This window comes from Saccopteryx leptura, chromosome 10, assembly GCF_036850995.1.
Source record: "Saccopteryx leptura isolate mSacLep1 chromosome 10, mSacLep1_pri_phased_curated, whole genome shotgun sequence".
Lineage (NCBI taxonomy): Eukaryota > Metazoa > Chordata > Mammalia > Chiroptera > Emballonuridae > Saccopteryx > Saccopteryx leptura.
This window is the reverse complement of record NC_089512.1, coordinates 73,762,792-73,785,649: the sequence shown is the minus strand read 5'-3', so window position 1 is coordinate 73,785,649 and position 22,858 is coordinate 73,762,792. Positions and strand designations below refer to the sequence as shown.

General features: G+C 43.8%; 1 protein-coding gene and 1 long non-coding RNA gene across 2 annotated transcripts in view; one reads left to right on the top strand and one right to left on the bottom strand.

Moving 5' to 3' along the window:
• The window catches only part of ADAMTS9 (ADAM metallopeptidase with thrombospondin type 1 motif 9), a 177,490-nt gene extending 173,237 nt beyond the window's left edge, over positions 1–4,253 (bottom strand). Inside the window, exons 1-2 of the mRNA XM_066350504.1 lie at positions 4,139–4,253; positions 3,164–3,564 (exon numbers count right to left, since the gene is read on the bottom strand). Of these exons, the coding sequence (XP_066206601.1) occupies positions 3,164–3,564; positions 4,139–4,253 (516 nt within the window). The remainder of the gene's footprint in view (positions 1–3,163; positions 3,565–4,138) is intronic.
• LOC136381923 (uncharacterized) overlaps positions 1,621–22,858 on the top strand; it is a 343,049-nt gene continuing 321,811 nt past the window's right edge. The window contains exon 1 of the long non-coding RNA XR_010747174.1: positions 1,621–2,020. This is a non-coding gene — a long non-coding RNA (uncharacterized lncRNA). The remainder of the gene's footprint in view (positions 2,021–22,858) is intronic.

Genomic DNA, 22,858 nt, shown 5'->3' with positions numbered 1-22,858 from the left:
TGACTTTGGTCCAGTGCCTTTAAAAAAAAAAAACTCTAAAATTCTCTTTAGGAATATAGATTTAGTCTCTGAATGGTTAAGCGCACAGGTCAGAAAGATGGGTGGGAACCTCAATTCCACCACTTCAGAGCTGTGAGACCTTAGTCAAATCTCCAGCACTCAAAGCCTCAGTGTCCCAATCTGTTAAGCGAGTTAAGGATTGGCTTTTTGTGACAATTTTGCATGAGATAATGCAAATGTAAAGTACTCATTACAGAGCATATAATGAGAGTTTGATAAATGGAATCTATAAGGTACCAAATTAATTATGTTGTTGATTCACAAATATAGTTGCTTGACCAAAGGATAATCCTTGCTTGGTCAAGGTGAACACTTATTCAAACACAGGAACTGTGTACCTACAATATATGACTCCAAAACAGGAGAGAAATGAATTGATGCTGACCCTGTTGCCAAGGAGTAAAGGACAGAACATACCATATCAAGAACTATAACACAAAGGAGAGCATACTAATGACCATGAGAAAAACACAGACATGCTTCTATGGAGGTGGAGAGGGAGACATGACACCAGTCTATAGGACCAGGAAGAGGTTTCTTAGGGAAAGAAGATAGGTAAGTGACACTTCAAAAGAAGGGAATGAAGTGAGCATGTGAAACTGGGTGAGATGAACAAATAAAACCAGTGGCTCAAAGGCAATGACGGAGGATTACGATGCAAAGGAAATTCAGAAAAAGAGGCAAAAGCAGATTTCCTGAAATACAGGACTTGTGGGGAAACACTTGAGAGACCACCCTGGACAGTGGACATAACAGGGACAAGAAGGTATACTGCAGATGGTCTGAAGTACCAGATGGAGCTTACAGTTGTTCACTAGGCAGTGGGAAGCTATGCAGAGTTAGCGAGCAGGGTGATGTGATCTTGCATCCAAGCATCATTAACTTGTAAGTGGCAGAGATGAGAGAGAAAAGGCTGGAGGAAAGCCGGATGGAAATATTTCTTAGACATCAGTCCTAATGAGAGCGGGAGAGAAGTAAAGGGGGCTACAATTAGGGTAGGTAGGGGTGCTCAGAAAAGGTAAGACACACATCTGAGATGGAATTCAGGGAGGTGTGGGACAACAGGGGAAACAGCCTGGCCCACGCAGAAGAGTGAAAAATTTCTTGGGTGGGCCTCTAGAAACTTCACAATTCTGCTGCTACAAAAACAGGAAGGGGAAATCTTGGGGGGAGACATAAATTCCGGAAAGAAGACAAAGGGGCGAGGGCTTGGAGGCTAGATCAGGTAAGCGCGTATATATTTAAGATGTGTGTTAGAACTCCCCACCACCCTCCAAAAAAGGCAGACTGCAAATTAAATGCAATATAAACTGGGTTATCAGGGTCTAGGTCTCGTTTCTTAAGTCCTGGCCCTCAGCTCCCTAAAAGTTATACCATTCGAGTTCCACATGCGAGTTTCTACCCAAAATTGCCAATAGAAATTAAGGTCCTGCGCAGCAAAATATTCCTACAACTGCTAGGGCCACTCAGCGGGGTGTGGAGGCGGGGAGGGGGAGGAGTAAAGGCTGTTTACAAACTTGACGTACAGACGCAGCCCTATCCGTTATGTTATGAAATTGGGGGATCTGCTGGCTCTCTGATGCCCTTGGTTCCGGAGCCTGATTTATGCCCACCCGGGCCGTACCTTTCGAAGAACAGAAGGATTCCTGGGCTCCCGTGCTACCTAGGTCTAGAGGCAGCAATGACTTGCCGCAGCACCCCATCTGCCTTCGCTATACTGCCGTCTCCGCCCACCCCCAAACAATCTCAACGAGGCGCCGCCGCTCCCGGCTCTTTGCTAGGGGCTAAATGGGATCATTCCCGTGCCCGCATTCCAGCAGGCCAAACCTCTCCCCTCCTCCACGCTTGCCTAGCTCCCTTCCCGACTCAACCGTTGAGCGGCGAAGATGGATGCGACATCCAGATGGGGATCTCCGGATCCACAACAGCAGCGCGCAGAGGGGGCAGCTGAGCACCCCGGGTAAGTATCCATGCTTCTACTTAAGAAAAAAGGGGGTGACATTAGGGAGTGTGGGTGCTTAAGACTAATGCATCACTCGGGCGCCATGCGCTGGGAGAGCCTGACCCCAGGAAAGTTTCTGCGTCACACGCGCGCGGCAGCAAAGCACGTCGCTTGAGAAAATCAAGGACTGTCTGTCCGGTCAGAATCTGATTGCTGATCCTCAAATGTCACGGGGGGAGAGGGCGGATGCCGTGTAGGAACTCCTTGAGGGCAAAGTTGTGGAGAAGTTGTAAGCAGGGGATCGGAGTAGCAGGTAGGATCCCCGGCTAAGTCTGTATTTTGCTGCGCAGGTAGGTGACCGCCCCGCCCCCTAGGCCTCCCTTTCTGGGAAAACGTGCCTCGCAGTCTCCGTCCTCTGATTCTCAGGGAACCCCTGTGGGTGACAGCCGCCCAAAAAAACCCCAAATCTCAGAGTCGACATCTCCAGGCTCTCTCCCAGTATTTACGCTTCACCGTGCCACCCCGCCAGCAGGGTGCAGAGTCGGCCTGCGCCGCACCCCACTACCACTCTCTACCCGAATTCAAAGCCTGGGACAGGCTCCGCCCTCTTCCCCGCCCCCGGAGCTCCAGGCCCACCCTTCCGTTCAGGGGACGGGACCTGTTCCTTGTCAATCCTGTTCAGCCTCGGGGTTCCTGGCGCGTGAAAAAAAAAGAGGGGGCCTTAAGTAAAACGCCAACACACCATGACCACCGAAGGAACTCCCCGGACCCAAGCCTGGTGATCCTCAGCCCATACCCCGACTCAAGACGCACCAATAAGAAGTCGGGTCCTCCCTGCATTCAGCTGCTTTTGGGAGGCTGAGTTTGCTTCTAACTCCCCGACTTCGGAAACCAACTTCCAAGCTGCCACCTGGCGTCAGGCAAAGCGCAGCTAAGCTGGGTTAGGACCCTAGAAAGCTCCAAATATTCAGAACCCCCTGAGGGCGGACGCGTGCGCTCCTCTCGAATGCACGCACACGCTCTCGTCAGCCACCCAAAGCGCAGGACCCAAACGACTTCCATATCAAACTTAACGCCACAGTCGTGACTGGGCATAGTGAGGGTCTTAGGTTAGAGAGCAATTAAGTCTTTCAGAAGGCGGGGGGGGGGGGGCTCACTCACCATTCCGGAGCAGAGGCTGATGACCGCCGTGTGCTCGGACTTGGTATTGACATGGCCTTTGTAGAAACAGTGCTTGAGTTCTGCTTCCTCCTCGGAATAAAACTTTGTCTGGTTCTCCTCGGGCGTCCCGAGGAGGGTGACAGTGAACAGTGGAGCGATAAATCCGGCATGGGCGGTGAGATTAAATAGAAATTGCTGGCCGAAGGCGGAGAGGCGGTAATGCGCCTGGGAGGAGGTGGAGGAGGAGGAGGAGGAGGAGAAGGCAGGCCAGGGGTCAGAGGCAGAGTTAATGCTCCGTCGCCTTCTTTTGAAGTGCACGTTCGTGGGAAAGGGTTCTCCGAGAGCGTTCACTCGGATGGGAGACGCGATTTCGTATTCGCTCAGAGTCTCTAATAATTTCACTGCAGAGAGAAGCAGAGACACAGAAACCAGTAATTCATTTATCCGCAAGTTTTAAATTAAAATAAAGGTAAGGGCTTTGTCCTGAGCTTTTTGCCCCAGCAGGTTGTCTTTTCCCCATTTGAATCAACCCCTTCAGCCTCAGTGAGTGGACAAATATTTGCTGAGCTCCTACTGTGTGCTAGGAAGAGCCAGGAACTGTGCTAGGCGCTGAGGTTACACCATTAGGAGCCAGAAAAGTGAACAAGTCAAAATACATAAGGTAATTGCACATTCAGACAAATACTCTGAATAAAATAAAACGCCGCTAGCCGTTGCCACCAGTTATCGTAGTTTGGAGCATGAGCGTCGAGAAGGGGAGAAATCAGGCTAAAAGCAAAGGGCTTGGGGGATAAGTTCCTTCCACAGTGTCACTCTAGAAATTGGCTGGGTGTGACCTAAAGAAGGCAGAGGCTGCAAAGCGAGAAATAATTCTTTCTAGGAAAAGGAAAGAGGCTTCCGCTGCGAGGTGCCCGCTCCCGGGCGCGGAGCCTGGCGACAGGGGCGGAGGGGTCCCGGGGGCTGGAACCTTGTTACCTTGCCTCGGGTGCAGCCTGCCGTTGCGCACGGCCGCCGTGGCGTCTGGGCTTGCCATCTCGGCCAGGTCCCGCACTAGGAGCGTTAGCAGTGTGGCCCAGGATACAAACTGCATGATGCTCCCCACCCCTCCCCCCGATGCCCTCACCCCCTCCCTCCTGCCCTCCTTGGCTACTGCGGCGACGCGAGGCAGCGGCCGCGTAGAGCGCGCGAAGCCTGGCGCCCGCCGCCAACTTTTGACTTTAGGAGTCGCTGAGGTCTCGCCGCGAGGGTCCCGTCTGCGCTCGGCTGAGCAACGCCGCCGCCTGCCGAGAGCTGAGCCGCTCGGGCCGCAGGAGGAGCCGGAGGAGTAGCAGTAGGAGGACTGGGGCTCGGCTACTCGGCCGCATAATGTCCAAGGAACGTGTAGGAGAAAGCGCGGAACGTGCGCTCTGAGGCGCGGCGGGCGCCCTGTGCTGGCGGGGATAGCGGAGTGGCTTCTTGAATGGGGGGCGGAGGCGGGGGGGCCGCGGGTCCTCCGGCGCTCAAATACCCCGGGTGCCCGCCTCTAGGAGAAGAGGGGAGGAGAAAGCGAAGTGAGTGCGGACCGCCTCCTTCCAGACCGTTTCCCTGCCTGTCCGGCCAGTGCGGGACTCTCGGCTTCAAGAGGCCGAGGCCAGAGGCACCCGGAGCTCCGGGGCAGCGGGTCGCGGTCCACAGCACCTCGTGGAAATGAGCTTTTCTGAGGCGCCCTGCCCTGGGGAGGGAGAAAAGAGTACGGTGTCTCTTTCCTAGAGCTCGTCGCCTCTCTCTGGGTCTCTGGGTCTCTTGTCTACTTTCTCCTTTATGTTCTCCCTTCCGTATCTATCCTTTCTCCTCCTCGTTCGGTCTCCAAGCCACTCTGAATCTGCCTTCCTCCACCCCACCTCCTCTGCGGTCTCTACTTCCCCTCCCACTGCACCCCTCTAATTTGTCACGTTTCTCTCTTTCCTTTTCTCTTTGTCTCTTTTCTGTTTCTCCCCCCCCCCCTCCCCAGCAGCCCTCTTCTTTCTTCCCCTAACCCCTCTTTTTGGTTTCTTACAAGTGAAAGTGCTCAGTTCTGGAGCGCGTCCGTTCCTAGTGTCTCACTGGGGATGAGCTTTGTTGTCTAATTGCCCTAACTCAGGAATTTAAGTGATGAGGTTCTTTTTTGTAATTGACTTTTAGAGAGAGGAAGGGGGAGAGAGATAGCAACATTGATTTGTTGTTCCACTTATTTATGAATTCATTGGTTGAGTCTTGTGTGTGCCCTGACAGGGATGGAACCCGGGCATGGGGGATGGCGCTCTAACCAACCGAGCTACCGGCCAGGGCCAATGATGGGATTCTTAATATTGCAATTCGAAGTGTGTTTCAAGTCCCTGGTCTCCTGAAAGTTTTTGCAAAGGTTTGAAGCTGTGCATTTTTAGATTCTGTCCCCATTCTAACAAGGTCCAGAGTTTTCTGTAGATCCTAACCCAAAAAAGGTTAAGACCAACCACTCTTGGCAGTGAGAGGGGGCGGAGACTTTGGCGCCTCTTACTGTCCAGGGGTTTAGAGATTAGAGATACTGGGGGTGGGGCACGAATGGGAAAGAGAGCCCAGGCCCGGGAGGGGAAGCACCAGTCTTGAAAGAGATTTTTCTCAAATCACTTCCGCTTCATTCTGCCAGAGATGATTGCTTGGAGCAGTGCTAAACGGACACTTCAAGCTATACTTACCTCCCCCCTGTATGCAAATTTGAAAATCAGAAATTAAGTTAGTGATAGCGAATGCAAGTAGGTGAGTGTGTGAATGTGTGTGTAAATTGTTTAATCCTGGATGGTTCAAAAGCACTTTTTTCTTTACCAGTCCTCAGGAAGATCAGGATGTGCTCATTTCAAGCGAAAGGAAGTGACTTTTTTTTTTTTTTTTTTTAAGATATGACTAATGTATATTTGCCCAGGTTTTAGTAAAACTATAATTTGTTGCTTAGTAGGCTGGCACTGAGGATTGCCAATGCCAGTGACCAAGTAGCAATATGCTAGAAGGGTTCACTATTCTGGAAATATTAATGCATGTATTTTTCCTGGTAGAAGGAAAAATAACTTGGAAAGACTGGAATATCCTTAAAAAGTCGTTAATCCAAGTAGACTATTATTGCCTTTGGCCAAATGGGTATATACAACGGTGTCTAAAAACGGGTCTTGGTGATGATACTTTGACACCAAAAACAAAGGCAACAAAAGCAAAAATAAATGGGACTACAGCAACATCTGCATTGTACACAATAAGAGATTTTTAAGGAGTGACATTTAAGTCTCTTTGAAACCTTCAAAATAACTCACTAAAATACATTTCTTCTAATATGTGATCTTTCTTTTCATTATGTTGTAAAATTTCTCACAATCACAGCATCTGGGAGTTGCTATAGGCTTAGCAAGGAACCGAAGACTATCAAGAAATCAAACTATTAGCTGATTCTTATGGAAAGTATTCTAGAATTTGCACTATAAAATTACAGACATAGGTGAATGGAACAGAATAGAGAGCCCAGAAATAAACTTTTGCATACATGGTCAATTTATTTATGACAAAGGAGCCAAGAATATACAATAGGGTAAGGACAGTCCCTTCAATAAATGGTGTTGAGAAAACTGGTGAGCTACACACATGCAAGAGAATGAGTCTGGATCACTTTCTCATATTATACACAAAAATTTGCTCAAAATGGATTAATGACTTGAATATAAGACCCGAAATTATAAAACTCCTAGAAGAAACATAAGGGATCATGTCCCTGAAATGGGTCTTGGTGATGATACTTTGTATTTGACACCGAAAACAAAAGCAGTGAAAGCAAAAATAAACAAATGGGACTACATCAAACTGAAAAACTTCTTCACAGCAAAAGAAATCAGCAACAAAATGAAAAGGCAATCTATTAGAATGGGAGAAAATATTTGCAAGTCAGATAAGGGGTTAATGTCCAAAAAACCATAAAGAATTCATACAACTCAATAGTGGAAAAAAAAATCTGATTAAAAATGGGAAGAGGATCTGAATAAATGTTTTTCAAAGAAGACATGCAGATGGCCAACAGGTAGATGAAAAGGTGCTCACTAATCACCAGGGAAATGCAAATCAAAACCACAACAAGCTATCACCTCACACCTGTTAGGATGGCTTTTACTGAAAAGATGAGAAATGTGTTGGCAAGGATGTAGAGAAAGGGGAACCTATGTGCACTGTTAGTAATGGTATAGAAGTTTTGCAAAAAAAATTTTAAAAGTAGAACTACTGTATGATCAAGTAATTTCACTTCTGGGTATTTATCTGAAGGGAATGAAAACACTAACTCAAAAAAGTAACTGCACTCCATGTTCACTGCAACATTATTGAAAATAGCCAAGACATGGAATAACCTAAGTGTTTTCAGCAGATGAGTCAGTGGTGGGATTGAAATAATTTAACAGCCAGTTCTCTGCCCTAATGACCATTTTAAGTATAAAAAAAGATATACCGAAAGATAGTTTATTATTTCATGCATTTAATACTTAAATAAGAATAAAAGAGGTACACAAAACTAGATTATAAGAATTTTAAAATATTAATGAAAAAATATTAAATAATACCTGGCAAAACAATAAAACTGTTATTTAAGGTATTTCCAAAAACAGCTTGTCACCCCTGGTTGTTTGGCACTTTTTCTCTTTACGTTATGTGTTTGTTTACTGCAGTAACAAATGCGAGCGAATTAACACTCAAAGGTATAATGAGTTTTATGAAATGAATAAATATTATGAACATAGTTCCATCAATTTATTTCACCTCTGGACAGAATGAACATTATTACTATGGGAGCTTAGAATACGCTGTTGCACAGATGAATGTTAAAAAAGAGTAAAGGATGTAAATTTGTGATTTCCACATTGGGTGGCTGCCCCTGCGCCCACCTTAGAGAGAACCCTGATTACATGTGCCATTTTGACAACCGGTTTGCCGAACTCAACAAAAAATTAGGTATTGGTTCTGCCTAACTGGTGTGAACCGGCTAAATCCCACCACTGAGATGAGTGGATAAAGAAAATATGGAATATATATATATATTCCGCATTATATATATAATGAAATATAATTCCATCATCAAGAAGAAGGAAACCTTGCCATCTGTGACAACGTGGATGGACCCTTGAGGGCATTATGCCAAGTGACATAAGTCATACAGAGAAAGACAGATACCATGTGATCTTAATATATGGAATCTAAAAAATAAGGAAAATGAACTCATAGATACAGAGAATACCTAGGGTCATTGCTTGAGGTGGTGTGGGCCCAATGGATGAAGGTGGTCAAAGGTACAAACTTCCATTACTGTATTTCCCCATGTATAGGACACACCCTTTTCCAAATTATTTGGGGTCTAAAAACTGGTACGTCTTATACAGTGGTTGTAGCATTTCAAATGCCATAGATCAGGGGTCGGGAACCTATGGCTTGCGAGCCAGATGTGGCTCTTTTGATGGCTGCATCTGGCTCGCAGACAAATCTTTAATTAAAAAATAATAACATTAAAAATATAAAACAATCTCATGTATTACAATCCATTCATTTCCTACCGCTCATGTTCATGGATAAGGGTGACTGGAGCCAATCACTGCTGTCCTCCGGGACAACACCAAATTTTTATTGGATGATGTGTAACGTACATGGGTTGTTGTATGGCTCTCACGGAATTACATTTTAAAATACGTGGCGCTCATGGCTCTCTCAGCCAAAACATTTCCCGACCTCTGCCATAGATGGAACTGAGGACGCGGTATATGAAGACGTTGATTTGTCATCAGACATAGATGAGGACAAACCAATAGTTGGGAGTTTTGATAGTGATCAGTGATGAGTTGTATGAATTTTATGATGAATAAAACTTGAATTCAGTAACTTGATGCAATACATTTTTTTCCCCCAAATTTCGGGCCCTAAAATTAAGGTGCGTCTTATACATGGGGAATACAGTATATCTAAGTCCTGGGAATGTAATGTACAGCATGGTCTCTAGAGTTAATAATACTTTATTATAGATTTGAAAGTTACTAAGAGAGTAGATCTTAAAAGTTCTCATTACAAATGAAAATATGTAACTATGTGTTGAGATGGCTTTATTGTGGTGATCATTATACAGTATATCCATATATCAAGTCATTATGTGCTACAGCTGAAACTAATGTAATGTTATATATCAATTATACTTCAACTTAAAAAAAGTTTATAAGGGATTACAAATAGCACTTTTCTATATTTACCATTAAACAATTTTTCTCTATTTTAATTTAAACCACTCCTGATAAAGAGAAGCTAATTATTATATTTAGGGACAGAGCCTCCTTTGTTTATTCTCTCTTTAGCTTACTTTCTAAGATATGGTTTTAAAGGATAAATTTTGTTTACTGTTGTTTAAAATTGTTCCTGATACATTCCAATCATTTCACAAGAGCTGCTAGGGAAGGAAAATACAAAGTACAGTTATCTCGGTGACTTCCATAGGTGACCAACAGGCTGACTTTCTGAATTTCTCATCCTCAGTCAGTCTACTAATCCTTTCTTAAGTGTATTATGCTGCCTCTGAATTTACATCTGTATACAGTTGTTGAAGTGTCTTTGGAAGATGTTTGAAATCATAAGAAACAAATATAACAATTGAGCTAGCTATCTAAATAATCACGTGCCACACCATGTGCTAACATAAACAAATTTAATTCTTACAATAGCTCCATGAGCAGGCGGTATCAGTAATTTGATTTTACAGATTAGGATATCATGGTCTAAGGATGTGAAATAATTTGAGAAGGGTCCCCTAACTAGTAAGTGAGAGAAATCATTCAATTGCTGTTTCAGCAGCTTAGTTCAAGTTCATAATTATTATCACATATAATGAATAAGTGATCAGAAGTGCTGGTAGTTTTGGTTTGGAAGAGGGTGGCTAAAATCACCTAGAGAATTGGCTCAATTGTCTTTTCTATGTATATTTTCTCTTTGGCTCTAACTCTTTTTCTAATGCTAAGTATTTCATGATAATATCTTAGTTATTTTATTGATACTTTACAACTTTTTCCTCGGCACCTATTGTAGAATAGGTCTGGCACATAGTAGGTGCTCAAGAAATGTTTTTTGAATAAATACAACCCTTGTACATTGGTTCAACTGTGATGGAATGACTTCTTGTTTACCTGTATACACACATGTGCATTCTGGAGGTTGGTGCTGTAAATAGGAATATACAGTTACCTGAGTTAAGAGGGAAAAGTGGTTCCTATACAAAATTGGCCATCACAAAAGTTTGCTCTGAAAGAAACAGCTTTTTGAGGTCACCTAGAGTTAACAGAGGGACACTTTTTAGCCAACTTTCTTCGCCTAGGCTTTACAGGAATTGGATGTTACTATAGGTAAATGGAAGACTACTTTGGCTGATTCTTCATGAAAATTGGATTCCAGGGTGGTGAGGAGTAACATTAGTCACTAGGCAGAGATAATCTGGTCAGTGGAAATATGAAGGGTGACATCACAAGCAACTTTGTTTGCAGAACAGCAGGAAAGTGATTTGAATTAAAGCCATTTATTTCCACAGAAAGGGAAAACCCACCCCTGAATGAGAGATGGAGACCATGGGGCCAGAGGAAAGTGAATAGTTTCCTGAGTGGTCAGCAGCGGGCAGTTGCTGGAGTAGATAAGCCCATGGTACCACAGGATTCTAGTGAGTGAAGCACCAAGCAGGGAACTGGTTGTGGCAGAATTCTGTGACTTTGGCCAGTGTCATTTCTGATCCAGTTTCATGTTTGCAGCGTAGAAGTGGGGAGAAATCGTGTCATCTTTTCTTGCCATGTGGGTAAATGACCCTAGTATATTTTCTAATTAAATTCATTGGTCAGTAACATTATATACATTTCAGGTGTACAATTCTCTCATACATCTAACATACTATATTCCATTGTGTGCTCATCACCCAAAGTCTAGTCTCCTCTGTTACCATATATTTGACCCCATTTACTCTCTTCATCCTATCCCTATCCCCCTTACCCTCTGATAACCAGCTTTCTGTTGTCTGTGTCTATAAGTTTGTTTTGCTTGTTCATTTGTTACTTTTTGTTTTGTATCCCAGGGTTGAGTGAAATCATATTTCTTGTCCTTTTCAATCTGATTTATTTAGCATGATACTCTCAAGATCCATGTTGTTGCAAATGGCAAAATTATATCTTTCTTATGGCCAAATAGTATTTCATTGTATGTATACACCAGATTTTTATCCAAACAGTTGAAGGACACTTAGATTGTTTTCATATCCTGGCCATTGTGAATAATGCTGCAGTGAATATAGGGGTACATATGTCTTTAAGAATAAATGTTTTCAAAATTTTCAGGTCGATAACCAGAAGAGGGATTGCTTGGTCATATGGTAACTCTATTCTTAATTTTTTGAGAAACCTTCATATTGTTTTCCACAATGGCTGTACTAATTTACATTCCCACCAACAGTGGATGAGGGTTCCTTTTTCTCCACAGTCTCTCCAACACTTGTTATTACCTGTCTTGTTGATAATAGCTAATCTAACAGGTGTGAGGAGGTATCTCATTGTAGTTTGGATTTGCATTTCTCTAACAGCTAGTGAAGATGAGCATTTTTCCATGTATCTACTGGCCTGGCCAGATAGCTCAGCTGGTTAGAGCATCGTCCCAAAGCGCAGAAGTTGCTGGCTTAATCCCCGGTCAGGGTACATACAGGAACAGCTCAACATTTCTGTCTCGCTCTCTCCCCCTTACTCTCACTGAAATCAGTAAATCTAAGTTCTAAATAACTTATTTTTAGCTTATTTTTAAGTTCCAGTTTTCAGGTGGTTTTATACAGCTCATGACTACCCTTAGCACTTCTGCAAACCTGTCACTCTTCTCTCACCAGCTGCTCCTTGCTTACTTGTTCTTCCAGAACACCATTCTTTGGTTATTTCCAGGCTTTGGAGTCCTAAATGAATCCCACTAATATTCTCTTGAGACTTTTTAGTCCTCATCCTATTTCACCCTTTCTAGTATTCTGTGGGAGGAGACCTTCAGACACAAGGTTCAACATCACAACCACAATGATTCAGGAGTGCTGGACTTCTAGCTCAGATCCAAACCAGTCTTAAATTGAAGCTAAATTAGAAGCAATGCAGTGTGTGTGAGTAGTTTCACCGTTTTCTAAAAGTGCACATTCAACATAGATTGTTGTTACAGGTAATGCTCGTGTGGAATCTATTAACTCTCAGTGTATTTTGAGATGCACCAGAGTGCTATGTGCCCACTGAGTCTTGAACTTCTCCTGTCCAAGTTGGTTTCACACTTTTGGTTGTTTAGTGTCTTTTCTTAGATTTAAAATGCATGGGGCAAGGGGCAAATCTGTCTCCCTCACATCTAGATCCCTGGGTGACACCTACGAGGCACGTAATAAGTATTTTTTTTAAATTAATGAGTTAATTATTGCCACAAAATTGTTTCGAGTATTTGTTTTAATTCATAGAAGTTATTCTTTCACACACGCTCACAGACATGCGCATACACACATGCACTCGTGTGCAACCTTAGGAATGACTGAGGCAGCTTCTTTCTCGGTATTGTTTACTCATGGGACACAAGTCCTGCTTTAATCAGAACCTTATCAAGATTCCTTTTCTCCTAGAGTAAAAACTTTCAGAGCTAGGCTTTCCCCAAGGCTGCTTAGGATTGTGAGCATGGCAAGCAGGAGGCCAGCACTATGGGCAGGTTCCATACCCTGAAATCAGGGTAATTATCACTTCCTGCCTCACAGGGATGCTGTGGGGATGAGCTAACCGATGAAAGTGCTGGCTTAGTAGCTGGCATAGAGGAGGTGCTTTATGAATGTTCGGATCAGCGGCTCACCGAGTCACCTGCCCGGGAGGAGGAGCGGGTACTGAGCCGGTGAAGGAGAAGGGTGCGGCAGCCCGCACCCCTCTCCTGGCCACCTCCCTCCACCCCAACCACCCGGCTATAAGTCTTTGTCCCCTGGGAAAGAGAGCAAGCCTTGTGTGAGCTTGTATTTCTTTGACTGTGTTTTTCTTTTCACACTCAACTTTGCTGTTAGCCCTTGGTCCTTTTAAAAATGTTTTTCATTTTTTTAAAACACTTTTACTGACCCTCACACTGCTGAAATTAGCATTTCACATTAAGTCCAATTTAGCAATTTTTCTTTTTGACAGAGTCAGACAGAGGGACAGATAGGGACAGACAGACAGGAAGGGAGAGAGATGAGAAGCATCAATTCTTCGTTGCGGCACCTTAATTGTTCACTGATTGTTTTCTCATATGTGCCTTGACCGTGGGTGGGGGCTACAGCAGACCCAGTGACTCCTTGCTCTAGCCAGCGACCTTGGGCTCAAGCTGGTGAGCCTCTGCTCAAGCCAGATGAGCCTGCGCTCAAGCTGGCGACCTCAGGGTCTCGAACCTGCATCTTTCTCCTCCCAGTCCGATGCTCTATCCACTGCACCACCTCCTGGTCAGGCAGTTTAGCAGTTTTTCAACCATTAATCTTTTTATTTGGCAGAATTTTAAAAATAACTATAAAACATAAAGAAACTTTTTGTATGATAAACAATTTTTACACATACAAAAAAATAATTACTTCCACCAGATAATGCTTAACGAGGTGTCTGTCCTAAAGGTATTTATTATAATAAAGATAAACCTCAGTAATTGCTTCCTATTTGTAGGCAAAACGTATGATACTATATTCAGACCTGACAGCCAACAGAACAGGAATGCCATTAGCCCCACTTTTCAGAAGAGGAAATGGAGGCACAGGGAAGGACAAGCTGCCTGCCCCAGGCTGCACAGCTAGTGAGTTGCTGAGTGGATATTCAAAGCCAGGATTTCTGATTTCAGGGTCCATACTTTTAAACCATGACATTATACTGACTGTCATATGCATTTATGCTTTATTAAGCTTAATATAGGATAAATTGTGATGCTTAGGGATGCAATCAGAAAGTGGAAATTCAGACATTAGTGGAGTTCAGGTATTGGGCCAAATGGAGAAAAAGGTCAGTAGGATGGCTGGTTTAGTATGTCAGTCACGTATGCTTGGATTCTGGACATCAGATAGGGTGGGCTTGAGGACAGTGTCTTTCTGCACGCCATACCACTCACTCACCTAACTTACAGGACTGCCTCTTGGGAACACTGGCCTTCAGTGGTCTTATTGTTATAACCATTCTTTTAAACTGCTGTGGCCCTGAGGTTAGCTCAATGTCTTTGTGTTGTCCAAGGTATGTTGTGGTCCTTGATTAAAAACAGCATATGGTCAAGAACCTTGGCCTGGAATTATAAAAGGGTGTAGGATTTCAATTTCCCACAGTGAGCTTAAGTGGGGGCCCTCTACAACAAACTTTTTCAGAGAATGATTCAAAATATCTCAGCTACTGTGACTACCAAGGCGAATGGAGAGGGACTAGAGGCAGGAAAAAAAATATTTCATTTTCCAAACTAATATGCAAGGATGTAGATGTAGTATATGTACTACCTTGACCTGGTAGTGAGATGGTGTGACATCAACTCAATCCCAGTTATAAATGGTATATTCACCATGTACTGCCTTTGGATTAATTGACATCAGTAACATAAAATAGGATGCTTCCTGAAATGTAAGCCTAGCTATTAGTGCCTTGCCAAATCCTGTCAGATGTTGGCAAAACAAGAGGTCCAGCTGCCCATATCAGCAGCATTCACGGCAAGCATAAGTGGAATAAACCTCAGCTACTGTTGGGCTCTGGGTAAGAGGCAGAGTCACAAAAAGCAAGTGTTGGTTATAGTAGGCAATACCAATTCACCCACATCAGTGTTTTAAAAATCAGTTCTCTATAGTTTACATCATCAGTTTGTGATTTTTTGCCATTAGAAATGATACTGCTATCAATGAAGAATATTGTGCATTTCATTTTCCACATGCAGAAAAGCACTTGATGTATAAAATACAGAATGCTGGGTCAAGGAGTATATGATTTTTCAGTTTTGATAGATATCAAATTACTTTCTTAGGGGTTGTTCTATGTACACACTCAATAACAATATATAAAAGTTCTCCAAAGCCTTAGCAATTGACTTATATTCATTAGGATTTTGCCTAACTGATAGCTAAAAAACTGATATTGGTATATTTTAGTTTGAATATTTTTTATCATGACTATCTTGTCTCAAGTCTGTACCATTCCTATTTCCTTTATTAGGAGCTGTCAACTGACACCTTTTGCAGGTTTTTTTTTTAATTCAGTGCAAGAACGGGATGCAAAGACAGACTCACCTCATGAGCCCTGACCAGGATCCATTAGGCAAACCCACTAGGGGGTGATGCTCTACCCATCTGGAGCCTTGCCCCGTTGCTCAGCAACTGAGCTCTCCTTAGTGCCTGAGCCATTCTCGGCGCCTGGGGCCAACTTGCTCAAATTGAGCCATGGCTGCTGAGGGGAAGAGAGAGAGAAAGAGAAGTAAGATGGGGAGGAGTGGAGAAGTAGATGGGCACTTCTCCTGTGTGCCCTGACTGGGAATGGAACCCAGGATGGCAGGGCCATCGCTCTTCCATTTAGCCAACCAGCCAGGGCCAGGTTTCTCTTTTGAACTGAAGGGAAGATCTCTCTGTTATGAGATGAAAAGATTTTTTTCTCAGATTCTCATTTGAGAAATTTTGATTTTGATTGTTTCTTTCCTTGAAGGATTTGTTTTTTTTTGTGTTTTTTTTTTTTTGTAATAAACTTAAACATTTCAACTTTTTCTCCTGTATGGCTTGTGGATTTTGAGTCAGAATTAGCAGACCTTCCTTATGCCTCGAATGTTGTTATTTGCTACTGTGTCATTCCAGATCTGTTTTGGTTTATTTTACATTGAACTTATGACCCAATTTATATAGTTCAAGTATGTATTTAAAGTAAAGTATGAGGTATAGATTCAACTTTATTATTATTACTACTATTCAGCCATATGGCTACCAAGTTATTTTAGCATTGAGTGGTCCATATTTGCCCAAACTGTTTCAGAAGCCATATCTGTAAGAAACTAAATTTTCACAATTTGATTTATTTCTGGATTTTTAAGTCTCCTCCATTGGGTTTTCTGTTCATTCACAATCCAATATCACTTAATTATTTATTGAGGATTTATAATCTATTTTAATATCTAGTATTAAAACTAGATTCTCCACATAGTTCCCCATTTTTAAAGTTTTTCAAGCTGGTTCTTTTATTTATTTGTTCATCTTCCTAAATAAATTTTGGCTCAATTTGTCTTATTCAAACACAAAATAATGTTTGATCAAATATCTGGGCACCCAGTGGCCCAAAGAAGTTGACACATAAAATGAACTATCACAGGCTGCCGTAACAAAATATCACAGACTGGGTGGCATAAACAACAGAAAGTAATTTTATCACAGTTCTGGGGCCTGGAAGGTCAAGATCAAGGTGTTTGCAGGATTGTTTTCTCCGGAGGCTTCTTTCCTTGGCTTGCAGATGACTGTCTTCTCACTGTGTCCTCATTTGGCCTTTCCTTTGCACACCACATTCCCCGTGTCTTGTCCTCTCCTTACAAGAGCCCGAGTCCTGTTGTATCAGAGCCTCACACTTCATTTTACCCTAACTACCTCTGTAAAGGCTCTGTCTCCAAATATAGTCATGCTGGGGATTGGGTTGCAACATAAGAGTTTGGGGGGACATAGTTCAGCTCATAACAGGATAAGGGCAGGAGGGAGATTTTCACTGTTCACTTAAACTTCTTGGTTTAAGATACATGCATGTAATACTTATTTTAAAATATTTTTAAATTTCACATTTCTGCCTCCAGCAACTTAGAGGACTTGGTACCAGTCACTGGGATGAAAAAGGCTGAGGAAAAAAATAGTTGGTAATATGGGAATGGGGTGGGGGCATTGGAGATGCTGGAGAGGAGCCGGAGTAGAATGTCAGCAAGCAGCTGTGTCCAGGGGAGGGTCCAGGAGGGAGATGAGGAAAAGCAAGTCCTGGCCCTGGCCGGTTGGCTCAGCGGTAGAGCGTCGGCCTAGCGTGCGGAGGACCCGGGTTCGATTCCCGGCCAGGGCACATAGGAGAAGCGCCCATTTGCTTCTCCACCCCTCCGCCGCGCCTTCCTCTCTGTCTCTCTCTTCCCCTCCCGCAGCCAAGGCTCCATTGGAGCAAAGATGGCCCGGGCGCTGGGGATGGCTCTGTGGCCTCTGCCCCAGGCGCTAGAGTGGCTCTGGTCGCAACATGGCGACGCCCAGGATGGGCAGAGCATCGCCCCCTGGTGGGCAGAGCGTCGCCCCTGGTGGGCGTGCCGGGTGGATCCCGGTCGGGCGCATGCGGGAGTCTGTCTGACTGTCTCTCCCTGTTTCCAGCTTCAGAAAAATGCAAAAAAAAAAAAAAAAAAAAAAAAAAAAAAAAAAAAAAGCAAGTCCTGTACATGGTTATAGATGGAGTCAGGGATCTATAATGCCATCACCCAGGTCAGTGGTTTCCAGATTTCATTTATCATGCTTCAGAATCACCTAGAAGGCTCACTGAAACATATATCACAGGACCCCATTGTCCAGTTTCTTATTCCATAAGTAGTCCTGAGATTGGACTCTAGACTTTCCATATCTAACAAATTCCAGAGGATGCTGACACTGCTGGTCAGAGACCCAACTTGAAGGACCTAGGCAATGGTGCTTCATTCTAGCCTCACATCAGTGTCACATGGAAAGCCATGAGATTAAGTACCCGTCACCCTCCTCACAGCAGACCAACACAGAACCTCTGGGCTGTGGGCCTGGGCACTGCTCAATTTAGAAGTTCCCCAGTTCTTTCTAATGTGCAGTTAGGGATGAGAGTTTCTGACCATGGGAAAGAGACGTGGAGAAACAAGAGAGGGCCAAGACCAGAGACCTTAGGACGTCAACCTTTGAGATGACCGGCAAGAGAGACCAGCCGAGAGACTGGGGAACGAAGAGGAACGAGGAAGACCAGGCCCGCCCTCAGGCCCCGGAGGGCGGCCACCCGCTGGCAGGCTGTGTGCGGGGCTCTGTGACGCAGACGGAGGGAAGACCTGCGCAGCCTGACCAGACTTCCTTGTTGTTAAGGGCCAAGATGCTGTTTTCCAGAAGCTCAGGTGTGACTTATCCACTTCATATCGACACCCCTGACCCTGGGTTCACATCAGGACCTTACTGACCACATGAAGTGTATCTCCCAACCCATTCCTAAACTGAAAAAAGGGCAGAAACTGTGACTTCAAAGAATAAAAAACACTACTGGCCATTACTCTCCTAGGAATTATGCTGCAAAACCAGCGTGTTTGAAATAGCATTTCAAAAATACCGACAACTTAGCCTGACCTGTGGTGGCGCAGTGGATAAAGCGTCAACCTGGAAATGCTGAGGTTGCCGGTTCAAAACCCTGGGCTTGCCTGGTCAAGGCACATACGGGAGTTGATGCTTCCAGCTCCTCCCCCCTTCTCTCTCTCTGTCTCTTCTCTCTCTCTCTCTCTCTCTCCCCCTCTCCTCTCTAAAATGAATAAATAAAAAATTAAAAAAAAAACCCAGTTCACAGTTGTACACCCATTAAAAAATTAAGAAAAAAAAATACCGACAACTTCCTTCTCCAGAGTGTTGTCTGGCAGACATGTTGTAGTTATTCAATCAAGCAGCTGTTTTGGAATGTGACTGAAAATGCAACCTAGATTTTTATTTTGTTGGCCTTTGTTGCCTCTAGAGCAGCTAAAGGATGCTGGGAGACTCTGTGAGCAAAGATGTGGAACTCCACTGAAGCTCTTTGTAGCCTGGCCCTATCTGTGACATTTTAGACATGCAGGTACTTTGGAGTTAACCTGTGTTGACAAACCTCAGTTGTCTCCCTGGAAAGTAATGACTTTTAAATTCTCGGACATTAATTTTCAGAGTAGGAAGACAATCTTCCTACAAACATTCTAGGAGAGCAAAAACATTGTCTGCCTCATTGCCACTGTGTGCCCAGTGCTTAGCATAATGCCTGGCTTACAGCAGGTGTTCAGTAAACATTTGTGGAATGAAGGAGGCCATAGAAAAGAAAGAAAAATAAAGTCATGGCTGAATTCTATATGATATTGAGTAAAAAGAATCAGATACAGAAAAGTGAATTCTACACTTTACACTTAAATAATGTTAAAAATAGACAAACTTAATCACTGATGATAGAAAATGGTTGCTCTTGGGGGGGGGTAGTGATTTCTAGGGGCTCCTGGGAATCTGGTGTTGATCTTGGTGCTGGTTACGGCAGTGTGTGCACTTTGTGAAAATTCATCAAACTATATGGTTATGATCTGTGTACTTTGCTGTTTGCTCATCATTTTAAAAAATGTTTACTTAAAATAAGTGAAATCAACTTTGCCACAGAAATTCACTGTTAAATAATGTCACGTCAACTGATGTTTGGAAGTTTTAATTCTTTGTTTTGTAGATGATCCAATCTCTGGAAAATTATTTTCCAACTCTACACATATTGCCCTTTTATATTTCTGAAGAGACAATGTGTCACATCAGCTCCAAGGCTCAAAGGCTCAGCGTTCCCCAGTCTAAGGTATTTGCTCCTCCTTCCTGGAATTCAGCTGATGGCAAAGCAGCTGTTGTAGGATAGGAAGCAGGTCTGCTATCGGGTTGTTAGCGCCCATTCTTTTTCCTGCCCTACTCTTTTGAAATCTCTAACCCCTTAAAGAAATGAGAGAGCTATTGAAAGAAAACCAGAAACTTCAGAGATGTGCAGTCTGGGAAAAACATGTGACATTTCCCACCATTTAATAACCACCAGACTCACAAAATTATCTAATTTTTTTATTTGTTCTCTTCTTCATTTCTTTTTTTATTTTTCTGATAATATTAAAAAAAAATTTTTAAATCCTTGAACGCAGTAACCCAGAAATTTAAATTACACACACACACACACACACACACACACACTCACACACTTCTGCACATACAAAGTAATAGAGTTGCAAGGTAATTCACACATACATTATCTGTAATAGCAAAAGGTTAAAGGCCACCTGGACCAGCAAATGGGTGTTTAAGTATCTGTTGTTCAACAATAGAAAAGCATGGTCTGAAAGGAATGAAGAGGCTGTCTGTGTTGAAGGCAGATCGATAAGGGCAAGTCCAGACAGGACGTTGAGACTGCTATCATGTGTGAAAGCATACATTTTTTTTTTGAGAAAACACAAGAAACTAATATTGGTCGCCCCTGGAGAGAGAAGGTGTATACTTGGCAGGAGGCTTTCCCCTGCACACACTTTGGTTCCTTTCCTATTTAAACCATATTATGTTATTGTCTGATCAAAAATAAAATGTAAAAACATATAAGATAGTACAATTGGCAACAGAAGAAAAAGCCCCCATTTTGCCAAGAGTGTAGAGGAGGGCACAGTCTTCTACACTGCTGTTGGAGGGAAATTTGAATAAACTCCAAGAAGGCAAATTACCAAAACATATCAAAAACTTCCAAATTTTCCTTTGATTATCTATTTCCCATCCCAGGACTTTTATTTTATTTTATTTATTTATTTTTTGTATTTTTCTGAAGCTGGAAACGGGGAGAGACAGTCAGACAGACTCCCGCATGCGCCCGACTGGGATCCACCCGGCACACCCACCAGGGGGCGACGCTCTGCCCATCAGGGGGTGATGCTCTGCCCCTCCGGGGCGTCGCTCTGACGCGACCAGAGCCACTCTAGCGCCTGGGGCAAAGGCCAAGGAGCCATCCCCAGCGCCCGGGCCATCTTTGCTCCAGTGGAGCCTCAGCTGCGGGAGGGGAAGAGAGAGACAGAGAGGAAGGAGGGGGGGGTGGAGAAGCAAATGGGCGCTTCTCCTATGTGCCCTGGCCGGGAATCGAACCCAGGTCCCCCGCACGCCAGGCTGACGCTCTACCGCTGAGCCAACCGGCCAGGGCAGGACTTTTATTTTTTAAGAATGTAACTATGGGCCCTGGCCCGTTAGCTCAGTGTAGAGCGTTGGCCCAGCATGTGGAAGTCCCAGGTTCGATTCCCGGCCAGGGCACACAGGAGAAGCGCTCATCTGCTTCTCCACCCCTCCCCCTATCCTTCCTCTCTGTCTCTCTCTTCCCCTTCCACAGCCAAGGCTCCATTGGAGCAACGTTGGCCTGGGTGCTGAGAATGGCTCTGGTTGCAACCGAGCAGTGGCCCCAGATGGGCATCACCCCCTAGTGGGCTTGCCAGGTGGATCCCTGTTGGGCGCATGCAGGAGTCTGTCTCTCTGTCTCCCTGCTTCTCCCTTCAGAAAAATTAAAAAAAATTAAAAAAAGAAAGAAAGAAAGAAAAAAAAAAGGGAATGTAACTATGAATGAAGAAATGGCTATAATGGAGCTCAATGAAAAACTAGATTACAGAATATTGGGAAACAACTAGATGTATAAAGCAAAAGCTCTGTTTCGTAAGTTATTGCCGCGGACCAGCGCAGCTCCAAATAACGGTGCAGAATTAAGGAAACACACTTTGTCAGAACATAACCGATGGGACTGGGAGGACTTCTCAAACTGCCTGGCAGCATCTGAGTCCCTCACAGCCCCAGTTCGCTTTATTATATAGACCTATGCAAATCAAGGACCTGATACAAAGTTGCACATCAAAGGCTAAGACAGGAACTCTCCCAAGGAAAAAGGGGATACATTAGTGAAATTTACAAACATCTGAAACAAACGAAGTGTCAGAGGAAGGGCATGTATATTGCTTCCTGCAACCCAAGGAAGCAAGTGGAGTGGGTGTAAATACTCAGCATCAAAGCCAAATATGGAGATGGAGGGGGGAGAATTTACCCCCCTGCCAAGCCTCGAATCTATAATGGCTTTTTGCCATTAACGGTCCACAACATATCCCCCTTTTCTTTTTAATTTGTGTGCTGAGATTTGCACTGATCTGATTTTCTAATTTGGAGGCAGATGGAAAAAATACAGAACAAATGCAAAATTAGTATAGCCAATGCTAACAGATACCCAAAAACAAGTATACTAATACATCACAGTGATTAAAGCCTTTAAGCAAACTCTTTAAGCTAATAATACAACAAGAATCTATAAAAGAGTAATGTCCTTAAAGTGTTCACCAAGTCCAAGTTGGCACCAACACCATTCCAAATCTCTGCAAATGCATTCCAACCCCAGTTCAGTCCATCAAAAATTGTCACAGGAGCAGGAGTCCAGGAAAAGTCCACATTCAGGAGAAGTCTACATGGCACTGGAATTGCTGTCACACTTCCACACTCTGCAGTTAGCGTCAAAGTCCCAATGACCGCTGCTTAGGTAGACAGGAAAAGCCATCTGCAGCACGCACGAAGACAGAGCTTCTGTTTTCTTTAAACTGGAAAGATGAACCCAGGGGTCCTATACTGGAGCTTTACAGCCATGGGGTGGTGAGGAGAACCTTGGGATACACTAAGCTGGGTGGCAGAGGTAAATTTGTAAGTTGGCAAAAAAGGAAAAAAGGAGCTCTGAATTAGGAGTAGGTCCTAGCCTAAACTATGAGTGGGGCATTGAGGCAGGAGGAATAAAGGAAAGACTATATGTTAATCAAAGCAGCAGAAAACAGGACTATCAATACCCACAACAGAGATCTTCGAGGGAAGAATAAAAAACCTGAATATTCAGGCAAGACCTAGTTAAATGGCCCTTGTGTAAATGAGACCAGTCTACCGGCTACTTG